The sequence below is a fragment of the Gymnoscopelus microlampas genome (assembly GCF_963454915.1).
Source record: "Gymnoscopelus microlampas genome assembly, chromosome: 17".
NCBI classification, from domain to species: Eukaryota; Metazoa; Chordata; class Actinopteri; order Myctophiformes; family Myctophidae; genus Gymnoscopelus; species Gymnoscopelus microlampas.
Window position 1 is genome coordinate 41,434,161 of NC_139954.1, and position 12,148 is coordinate 41,446,308.

The 12,148-nt window shown below is 43.3% G+C and overlaps 1 protein-coding gene across 1 annotated transcript in view; it reads right to left on the reverse strand.

The window, feature by feature from the left end:
• The window catches only part of thsd7ba (thrombospondin, type I, domain containing 7Ba), a 281,240-nt gene that overhangs the window by 100,907 nt on the left and 168,185 nt on the right, over window positions 1–12,148 (reverse strand). The window contains exon 13 of the mRNA XM_084085439.1: window positions 6,785–6,969. Coding sequence (XP_083941565.1) covers window positions 6,785–6,969 — 185 coding nt within the window. The remainder of the gene's footprint in view (window positions 1–6,784; window positions 6,970–12,148) is intronic.

The following is a 12,148-nucleotide window of genomic DNA, read 5'->3' on the forward strand; positions in this document are numbered from 1 at the left end:
GCTTGTAGATCTGCTATTTTTGAAAAATCGTGAAAATGTGTGCAAATCTTTGAATATATATATTTTTAAAGCGAACATTTGTAACTCAAATCTTTGCTTCTGGGGGTCCCTGGAACAAAATATTTTGATGGGGGTCCGTGGCCAAATGCATGTAATTGTGGGGGTCCTTGACATGAAAAAGATTGAGCACCACTGATGTAGAAACATACATTTTTCAGAATACTGAGATTTAGGAGACATGTAGAATCGGCTTCAGGTCTCAATTGCTTGTTGCATACTAATATTTCATGTTTCCCCTCGGCAGAGGTTTGATGGTCAGCAGCAGTAGTCTCGCGTAGCCAGACCCCACAGAAAATGAAAAACAGCGACCTCTGTTTTCTGATATTGTCTGTGGGGTCTGGCGGGAGGAAAATGGAAGACCAGTGCGCAGGGAAACTCCGGTTTCATGTCTGCCTTCAGCGCATCACTTTCGGTTGGTGCGACTACGTTTTCATTCCCACTAACAATATTTCTACACGGAACACTAACACCACTTCTCCCAGAGAACATGGATGGTTTTGGTTATAAGCCCACTTGTTTCTATGATGAAAGAGTAAGTTAAAATGTGAATATCTTTCCGTGGTTTTGTCCGCTACGAGGACGCTATTGTTAAATTAGTTTCGGCTAGTTTCGAGGGGGGAAGGGTGGATGGACACGTGAATCCCGCCCACTACATTTGATTGGGTAAAGCGCGGCCCGCTTCCTGATCTGAAGACACGCCCACTTGTAGCCAATGCGCACACGTTATGACGAACCCCTCCGACAGATTCCACCGCAGGGCAGAATCTGTTCTTGAGAGATTACAGCAGCAGTGCATGGTGGAAAGTAAGCAAGTACATTTTCATTTGAGTATTTCCATTTTATTCAATGTGTTTTTTTTTTCAATTGCTTTTTTCATTTATGTAATTACGTTTTTTAAGTGTATTTATTGATTTATTTTCCCCCAAAAATGAAAAAACACGGCCTCCTCGCATATTAGAAGGACAATATCAGTCACCAGAACCAAGGACCGGTGTTTTAAATGAGTCTAACATGGTTAAAATGGAGTTTGAAGTTACAATGGGTTTGTATAGGAAGCTGGGGGGCGTGACTGATAAAATGAATATCAAATATCTAAATACTGAATCAAGCAATTGAAAAACACATCCTTTAATGGATGGTGTCAGATTCATTCAGTCAAGTGGCTCAATGGGGTGATGAAGCCATCAGCAATCAAGTGCCCTCGGTTACCAAAAAAACTAAAACAAAAATCTGCTTTCTAATCAGTGGCAGAAAGTGTTCACAGCAGGCCATCTTTGAATATGGAAATGAGCATCGAAATGAACAGTGAACACACCACTTGTGAGGCATGTTAGCAGCAAGCTAAACAGTTGAAAACAGAGATTGAGTATAAATAATGGAATGGAATATGGAGCTGCTCCCTGAACTCTTCCACCACCCCCCTTCCATCCTGGTCCACTCATGCAGAGACTTAACACACTTTGCCATCACCGCTCATCACAAATTCATATGTTCAACTGCTCAGTTATTCCCTTCATGTTTCCATCTGACATCTGCACATATCCACGTGTGTGTCTTCGATGAGAGTCCACACAACCCTGCTCTCGGGTTACTGAGCTTTTGCCCTAACCTCTCTGTCCATCCCTCGCTGTGATCTGGCAGCTTGGTCGAAAGCTGCAGAGAAATTAGCCTCGACGTGTCTGCTCTGGGACATCTTGATGTGAATCTGCTGAGGACTAAACTGGCTCAGCCCAACATGACTGAAGTTGTATTATAACGCCGGGTATATTCCTGGTAAAACTTGCCTACCCTGTGCACGCGCTTTCCAACATACCGTATAAAGCATGTACTGTATCTCAAGTTTTTGTTTCTTATCTTATCAAAAAAGTATCTACATGCTCACAGCGCGTTGCATTGTGTGTCTATGGGTTTTGTATTGAAAAGTATCAAGAAGAGCTTGTAACTAAATAATAACTACATTGTAACACAGGTAGTTTGTTTTTAGATTTCCCGAAAAGTAACAGTTTTGGACAAACAAGTTTTCTGCCCGTCACTATATTCATACTGTGCCCCCCCGTTGGCGTCAGTCGCTGAATGGGTCCGGGCTGCCTGGGAATCGGAAGGTCACCGGTTCTTCCGGTCTATGTGTCAAAGTGTCCCTGCGCAAAACACTTAATCCAGGACGACTTCCCCCATTTTCAACCTATCTTCATATAATTGGTCCTCACTAATGCTCATGATAAAAATAGTTTAAAAAAAAACTCATAGGAGGGCTGTGGACACTTCAGAATCCCACCTACCAGTGACATCATTGTTAGGCAGGTTTTGTTTCTTTTTCAAACAAGATTTCACGTTTTCAATTTAGATTTTTATTAACACGAGAACAATGGCTTCCATAGCATGCTAACTTTCCAGGAATAGAAAGCATGCCGTTTCTATAAGCTTGGATTCCCCATCAATGATGTCACTGGTAGGAGGGTTTCTGAACTGTACACAGCTCTCCTCTGAGACACAGACGGAGTAGACAAAAATGGTACCATATTAGAATGAGCATTAGTGAGGACCATGAAGATGGGTGGAAAATGGGTGAAGTCGTGCTTTAACACGTTGCGAAAAAAATCATGTTTTCAGTGATTACGCCAGAGGGCGCACTACACCAACCTATGAATGATCCTTTGACTGCGAGAGAAGGCTAGAGCAAGAAATGACATCATACCAAAAAAAATTACGCCATCCAATCCCATGTTATGAGATTTAAAAAAACACATATAGCTCGGATTTCTTCCCAGACTGCGTTTTTTTGGTGAAAACAAGCCATATTCAACTGCCGATAACAACAGAATGGACGATCGTGGTAAAAATGTTTTTGTTCCGGTGGATACTCTCTGTTTACTGACACCGCTGTGAATGTTGAGCTTTTTACCCACTGAGCAACATGCCTCCAGTCAGCTTGAGCAACATGCTGCAGCTTAATGGGATTTAGGGGAATGATAGAACCACTGGAGCCACGAAAACCTGTCCAACACTGTTACTTTTCAAGCACAAGCTCTTGCTAATACTTTTCATTCCTCAGATATTTATAAAATCCCAGACAGACTTAACAGGGTTCCCACACATTTTTTTGCGAAACTTTTCCGTAACTTTTCCAACATATTTTACCCCATTTCCAGGCCTATGGCAATCATACGGTGAACTAATGAGGCTCTTGAACCAGTGTGCTATCAATGCCCCGAGACAGACTCGAGCGAAGGTGTCACGTGACAAAAAGAACAGGTCTACAAGCTAACGGCGTATCACTGTGGACGGTGCAACGTGCTCTTAATTAGCTTGTAGATCTATTATTTTCGTCACGTGATGTCCTGTATACAATAGGCCGCACTCACGCTGCTTGTGCACTGCATTTTACCATGTTACATTACATTCACGTAATGTTAGACAAAAACAATGTAGGCCTATATCCAAACATTTTCCAAAACAGCACTTTCACTTTAAAAACAAAGAGCAGATCTGCAAGTTCACAACGAGAGTTGCGAGTTCGTAGATCTGCTATGTTCCCTACTTGTGTGTGACACTGTAGTATGACAAAGTAGGGCATTCATTTATACAATAACGAAATCTGGAGATACTTTTGTGTGTGTCGTCTGGCAGTGCTAAGAAGAATTAAATACATACAAAAACATGAAAAAAGGCATGCTCCTTACTGCTAAAATGCACTGGTTTGATGGTTTTGAATTCGTAGTATAAAAAGACAATAACGGCATACTTTAAATTCCAACAAAATGTCAAACACTTCATTGTAGGTTTATGTACTGTATGTTGGCCTAGTGGGTTTATTTGGGCATGCAGGACAGCTGTGTTGCTGTATAATAAGCTCTGACAGTCTGGGGGTAGCAGCATGCCTGCTTAAACCCCAGAGTACGTTCTCTCTGCCCATCAATTCACCTGACAGAGGAAAAAGTAAGGTAAGTATTGAAATGAAAAAAAGAAAAAGTTGGCCAGCGAGAGTTGAGAAACTGACTCGACCGTGACCATTCTGCCCCAGTGAACATGAGTATACAGTACATACACATTCACCACAAATATAAACTACGCCACGCAGCGAGCCAGGGACGATTTTTAACCCATTCAATCCAGGAAGGCATCTACAAATGTCTTCTAAATCCTAACAGGTTTCTGATAAACGTATGTTGCTACTGTATGTATCAGTGGTGCTCAAACTTTTTCATGTCACGTCACCCCCACAATGATATGTATTTGGCCACCGACTGCAAAATATTTAGTTCCAGGGACCCCCCAGAAGCAAAGATTTGAGTAAAAAATAATTGCTTCAAAAAACATATCGTTGCTGTCCGGCAGAAACCAACTAACTCCATTTTGACGCAGGGTTGCAAGGGTTAACCCTTTGCATTTTTTTCCCGATAAATCATGGCCATTGAACACCCTTTACATCTGTGTGTTGGTAAAAAAAAAATTGAACAAATGAAAAGCATTAAAAAGCGCTTCTGACAAAACCAGCTAACTCCATTGGATCCTCCAAATTTCTGCTAAACCAGCTAAGTCCACCAAAAGGGGGTGGAGTTAGCTGGTTTTGCTGACTCCAGGCTCCACCCCCTTTTGACCTCCAACCTCATTGTGAGCTTGGAGGTCCATTCAGCTGTTCTTATCAATGATGAACAAAACCTCAAAACTCCACTTTTTTTTTTATTTCCTGAAAAATGAACATTTTGGAGTTAGCTGGTTTCTGCCGGACGGCAGAGATATTAAAGATTTGCACACATTTTCCGAATTTTCCCCCCAAAAATAGCAGATCTACAAGCTCGTAGCGCGGCACTCGGTGCCGCGCCACGAGCTTGTAGATCTGCTATTTTTGAATAGCCCAAAGTATAAAATAATAATGCGTCCCCGGGTTGAATGGGTTAATGCCGTAGATTTTGAAGAGCATTATGGATGAAGACAGTGTGTGTTTACTACTACAGCCTCCCCGAGGCAACCGATCAAATATTCATGAAGACAAACTACCCAGGCTGTTTTAGTGTGTAATTCAGTCTTTGTCATCTGCGGTGAAATAAAGGGATTACAAGCTGCACGGGGCCCTAATTTAGGTCTGACACGCAGACTTGGGGGCTGAGGGAGGGGGGGGGGAGGAGGGGGCAGTGTTACAGCAGAACCAAAAAACAAGAACCAGTGGTGTAAAGTACATTTACTCACTAAGTACTGTACTTAAGTACACTTTTGAGGTACTTTTACTTTACTGGATTATTTCCAATTGTCTATGCTTTTACTTTTCTACTCCACTACATCTCAGAGGCAAACATTGTACTTTTACTCCACTACAATTATTTGAAAACATTAGTTACTAAGTTACTTTGCGGTTATAAATGATTACATTATAAAACATACATTAACCACTTTAGCCCTATTTTATACCTATTTGAAAATAGCAGATCTACAAGCTCACAACGCACTTGTAGATCTGCTATTTTCAAACGTTTTTGTACTTTTACTTTTGATACTTTAAGTACATTTTTATACCAATACTTGTGTGCTTTTTACAATTTTGAATTCCGGACTTTTGCTTGTAACAGAGTACGTCTACATTGCAGTACTGACACTTTTACTCAAGTAAGACATTTGAGTACTTTTTCCACCACTGACAAGAACAAGGAAATGAGGTTGGACTGGATTATGGATGCCAGGGCAGGACAACTGCACCGTACACGCTGTCGCAAATGCTGCACAGAGGAGACCAGCAGGGAGATAATTTTAGTATGCCTCTAGTACTGCACTATACTGTTCAGGGAATACGTTTTTTTTCTCTCTGCAAAAGTGTGCTGGAAAGGGCTTGCGAAAGGTACATAAGCATGCGACAGTGTATGTGCTGTATGAGCTCTAGTGTCCTTTTATTTGAACAAGGACACACCGACGCTTTACTGTAGGAGCTAGCTAGACTGCCAGACGCTATACGCGGTCAATGCATTGACTCAGCCTGCGAGACAAGAGGTGGAGAGAGCTAGAGATAACGAGCAACACCTGTGTGTAGTATTAACCCGTTAAGGTCGGGGAACGCATCCGTGTCATTTTAGATTTTAACCACTTTTAACCATTATTTTATACTTTGGCTACAAGCTCATAGTGCGGCTATGAGCTTGAAGATCTGCTATTTTTGAAAAATCTTGAAAATGTGTGCAAATCTTTCAATCTTTCTGTTTTTTAAAGGCAAATTTGTTTTACTCAAATCTTTGCTTGTTGGTCCCTGGAAGGCAATATTTTGAGATGGGTGTCCACAGCCAAATACATATCAGAAAAAGAAAAGAAAAGTGTTTCAGAAAACTGTTAGGATTTAGAAGACATTTGTAGAATCCCCAGAAGCAAAGATTTGAGTTACAAATGTTTGCTTTAAAAGAATATATATATATTCATAGATTTGCACATATTTTCGATTTTTCTAAAATGGCAGATCTACAAGCTCATAGTGCGGCACTTGGTGCCGCACTATGAGCGATGAGATAGAAATCTAAAACAGACACAGATTCTTTCCCGGTCTAAATGGGTTAAGTGCCCCTTACGTGCAGAAGTGGCAAGTGCATATGGATCGAGTGTGGTTGGCCCTTGTGATCATCATCCGTTTTCCTCTGTGCTGGCAGAGATGGGTGTTCTGTTCGTTCGTGTGAGGACTTGTCTGTCTGCGTGTGTGTGAGTGCGTGTGTGTGTGTGTGCGGGAGGCGGGGCGACAGCTCCCTCTTACCTGTAAGCGAGCGTTTGCGCGCCCGCGAGCTGCCACAGCCGACGCAATCCGAGAACTTGGACCACCCGGTCAGGGTGCAGTCGTCCCTGCAGGCCACCCGACACTCTCTGATCTGCAGGGGCACGGCGCCAGCCCACCTCAGGCACTCCGTCATGTCGGTCGGCTCCCCGTCCTCTCCCACGCAGCTGAGTCCTGGAGACATGGGGAAGTGGGTGAGGCGTGTCACTCTGATTAGAAAAATCTGCACTTCAATAACCGGGCTCAGATCTCCATCCAGCCGAAACACACCGCCACCAACCAGGCTCTCATTGCAGAATCAGGGACAGAATAATCTTCCTAATGTGTGCTTCTTCACACCCGGTTTAAATGATTACATAAAATTACATAAAATTCTGCACGCCCCAGTGACAGTTTTGGCTCCTGGTATACTTCATGCTGAGACATTCTAGCGCATGATGTGTCCAAATCGTGTTTTTCTCTGGCAAAAAGAGAACACGCTGGCAGGGATGCTGAGGAGCCTCCTCCCATCAAAAAAAGTCGGATTTTTTATGAAGCACGGTGAGTGGGCTTTTGAGAAGGAGCGATAGTGAAAGTGCTTTTCTAAAAAGTTCTGAGGTTTTTCAGCTAAGCGCTAGGAGCTGCCACACGTAAAAGTCAGAGCAGGTGCTCGGTGCAGCGCCTTTTCTCTAGGTGGCCGCATTTGGACAACTGAAAAAAAGATGCTGGCACTAAAAAATATTAAAAACGATATGGACATTCAGCCTCACTGATGCCAGAATCAGTTTGGAATAGTTGCACAGTAAGACCAGATGGTTAATTTCAATTACCAGGCACCTCATGTAGAAGTCATTAAAACTAGCAGTCAAACTGAACAGTCGGTCCAACTGCCTTTGAGGACTTCTGGGCCCCCACCCATCCACACATGTGTTTGCAAAACTTTCATATTATCCCTCAGTGGAACAGAAACATGACAGAAATGCAGATAACAAAAGCCTGAGAGCAGAGGGCTGGATTAATACAAAAAGTACGTCAGAATCGCTTGAACAGCAAAGCTAACGCTTTGCTTTAAAAGCATCCTGGCTGAATGGTCCTTGTTCAAAGAAATGTTTGAAAGAGACTTATGGAGACACTCAGCAGGGGAGGGGGTTTGAATTATAATAATCAGTAGTCCTGCCAAGCTGGTGAAAAGAAATGATTTCCCTAATTGCCAGAACTGGCATTTTTAAAAGTGCGTGTCAAACAGGGAAGGTAGCGGACATGTCACCATAAAGCCTGATTTATAATTCGTTGTACGACGAAATATAAATGACGTGTCACGGATGCGAGTACGGAGCATAAATTAGGCACAAGAGGGGCAAGAGATATTGAAGGATATCTTCAATAATACATTATTATTTTTTGCATCCTGCTCCAACCAAAACCAGATTGGCGGGCTTGCATGGACATGCTGGGTGGGGGGTGCTGGCGATGTTATCCCTAAAGTGTGAACCCCCCCACCCCGCCCCCCACCGTCCACCCACCCGGTTCATTGATCCACAAACATGCCTTTAACAAATCTATTGATTCCCATTTGACTTTCAAATGTTGCCCTCTGACAGAAAGCACTGTTTATTTTGCACATCTGCCGGGAGTGTTTGAGTAGGCGGGCGGTCTAGATACAAAATCCCTTTAATGCATCATGAGGGCAGGCTAGGGCGCACTTCTGTTCTACTGATGTTCTAAGTCACTCAGAAAGAAAACGCTAGCAGAGATTTGAGCCAGACGCTCTGCTGCCTGGGCCTGCTCCATGACCTGTATCTAAAAGAAAATAATTTAAAAAAATAGCTCAGATTAATATAGCACTTTTCTACCCAAAGTCGCTTTATATAAGGAGAGAAAGGAATCAACTTTGCTTAACGCAACACTCATCAGGCGAACTGCATCTTCCTGAACTGAGGGAGAAGAACAACATCGATTATATTATGCGAAATCTGCAAAAAACAACAACAACTGATTTCTTAGTTCCAACCAAAGCAGTTGAAGTACAAATTGAATCATCAACTGCAAATGGGATATATACGTTCAATTAACCTCACAACAGACACGCCTATTTTCCCCCGTCGGCTTTCAGTTCCGCCTACTTAAGCTACTCCTCTCTCTCTGTCAGTCTGTGTCTGTGTCTCTCTCTCTCTCTCTCTCTCTCTCTCTCTCTCTCTCTCTCTCTCTCTCTCTCTCTCTCTCTCTCTCTCTCTCTCTCTCTCTCTCTCTCTCTCTCCCCCCCCTCCCCCCATCTGTTTTTCTCTCCCACTCACTCACTCTCATTGTCTTTTATTAGCCGGGCCCCAGTGTGAGTGCTGACAGTACTGACATTCTGATTTGGAATTGTGAGCCGTCCATTTTTAGCACAATTATTTCAGCTTCTCCTCGGCTTAGGCCCTTCCTTCCTTCCACGTGGCCTTTCATATGATCTCTCCTCTGAATCGTTAACATTTTATTCTTACCTACCTGACAGGGATCATCGTTAATTACGCAATAACTTATAAAGGTTACAGTGTTTGTGGACTCTTTAAAAGGACCTTGTGTTGAACTATCCATCACATCCTCTCACCCCTCTCCTGATCTCTGAAGACGCCTGTCAACCTTATGAGCGCCGCTTTTCTCTTTACGACCGGGTCGTAACATTTTAATCAGGTTCCCTGTCTGTTGACAGCCATTGCCTACAAGTACAGCTCCCGCTCAACAGCCTCCGTATTACAAATGCAACCATCGTTTCCACTCAAATCAGCATATCTTTACATCCTTACATCGTTGCTATACTGCAGCCGAGGTTAGGGGTCAGTCATGCGAGAAGCTGTTTGATCCCTCATTGCTCCGATCACATTCGGAAACTTGATTGATGTTGCTAATCTCCTGTCGAACAACATGAACCCAAACATCGCTGTTTGTTGTCCACATTTGACACCAGATTCACTATGTGCATTAATGATACCTTATCGCATTCGCTCCTGGAAGTCTGACATTAGCATTCACTCGACGGCCCGCCTTACATCTCGCATAAGGAGAAAGATGTGCAGAAATGGAAATAAGCCTTTAATCAGGGCACGGGCATGCTGTTTTTTTGTAAAACGCACAGCTTCTATTAGGAAGGATTCCTGCTATTTGGGCCACGATCTTTGTGTGCCTTGGCTTCATCTAGCATTCATACATTCCGATCGGCACTCTGATATTATTGCTCGTCGAGGATGTGCCGTTAAACAATTCAAACGCTCAACTCCGAGTGAATTATGGAACCGAGAGCGCGGGTCTCTGTCAGGCCCTTGCTGGGAAGTTATTAATAAGGCGGTAATACCCTCTAATGCCTGCCATAAATTCTACTGCCTACACACATCGCGAACTGTGATCCGGCAGTGTAGCGTTATTTGAGCAGCCATCACTCTCTGTCCCGCTTGCATTCTAGCCAAGGTACGAGCCTTTTGCTGCCTCACTGGGTGCAATTTACAGCTCACTATCTTGGCCTATTTATTCCGCCGTAATGCTGATGAGGCAAGTCTTGTTTGCACAGCACCCGCTTCTCTGGCCTTCGCTCATTTGCATCTCAGAGGAGGTTTCTTTCAAACTACTTTTAATTGCTTTTGCACCTGCACAGCGACTTCTGCAAAACAATGGTTAATTGAAGCTGGGAGTGTGCTCCGGGGTATGTTTTTTTTTAAGGTGTAAAAAACATAAAAGTGGAAGACACAGGCTTTAGATCACAGGATGTTATACGATACATCTTTGGAAGCATCTCAATTTTGTTTTTTTCTTTGCTGGGGGAGAACGTTTGATTCACATGCATCAGTCGTTAGAGTAAACAGCTTCAACAGCGTATTTCGAGTCCTGCTAAAGTAAAGCACGGGAGGAAAAAAAAAAGTGCGCTTGCCTGTTTTCTCAGAGACAAATTACAACGGCATGCCCTGATTTGGAACGTGAAGAGAAAAAGGTGGAAACCTCATATGTCCAAAACTGTCATTTTCAGGATTCAAATTCAAAAGCATCAAAAGCAGCTGATCCACAAGCTCGAAACGCGACGCTTCGCGCCGCGTTTCGAGCTTGTAGATCTGCTACTTTTGATGCTTTTGTGTGACGCTGTAGTATGATCAAGTAGGGCATTAATTTACGAAAAAACACAAAAGGTTAGAATATGGAGATAAGAGGTTTCTGCCCGACAACAACGATATGCACTGCACCCACCAGTTCGTATCCATCGCTCCGAGCAGCCTCCCCCTCCTGTGGATCTCTAGCTGTAGAATCTGACCTCCCACCACAGTGTGAAAAAAAAAAACCCACCGCTTCAGACTTCTCCATTCAGCTCGTTTCCAGTTATACCTCCTAAGCCGTAGCCAGGTTTCAATCCGATCATCCCCCTCTGCCCTCTCTCTACCCTGGCACTTGTACGGTAACATTGTACTGTGTACTACTACTGTACTATATCTTTGCATCTGCACTTCCTTCCTGACTATTAGATGTACTGTAATCGGTATGTTGCTCACTTGTTATCAGGTTTGGATTTGCTGGGGGTGTTATTTGTGTTTGAAGAAGACCTATGCACCTGCTTGGTGTAGTATATGGTTTTAATATATCATTTTTGCAACCTTTTTATTTTATTTATGTGTACTTTGTTGTCCTTGTCATGTCTGTAAAACCATTGTTGTAAATGTTCTTTTTGTAAACAGGGCACCATCGAAAAAAAGAGACCCTGGTCTCAATGGATTTCCCTGAAATAAAGGTTTCAATCAATCAATCAATCGATATCACAACACAAATGTCAGAATTAGTCAAAATAGCTGATCTACAAGCTCGCAACGTGTCACATCTCGACATGTTGTCAGCTTGTTGTAGATCGGCTATTTTCGCTATTTAAGAAATATAATGGCTTAAGAGTGGTTCATTAAATCTTTTGTTTTTACAAATTGAAACCTGCTTATGTGAAGTTGTGTTTAACGCAAGTTCAGGAGCAGAGACCACCCTCTGCTTATCACGGCCACTCCCCCCTTTCTCAATCGCTTCCCTTTCTACCACACCTGCCTACACTCATTAGCCACTCCCCCATTTACAATCACCCGTATCAACCATAGACATATAAAGGTAGACGCCTCCTTCGGCTCTGAGGCATTAGTATCACGGGGGCCATTTTACCGTAGGAAAGCTTCCCTGAAGCTTCCGCGTGTGTCACAGAAGGGGGCGTTCGGTAGGCCAATCATAGGCAGGTGGGGGCGGGACAACTAGATTGTGACAGGTCTTAGAAAAGATGCACTGTGATTGGCCAGTAGTCAACGCGCTGTGAGCGCTGTGATTGGCCAGTAGTCACTTTGAGTGTCCATTTGCCTACGCGAAAATGGCGGCCAC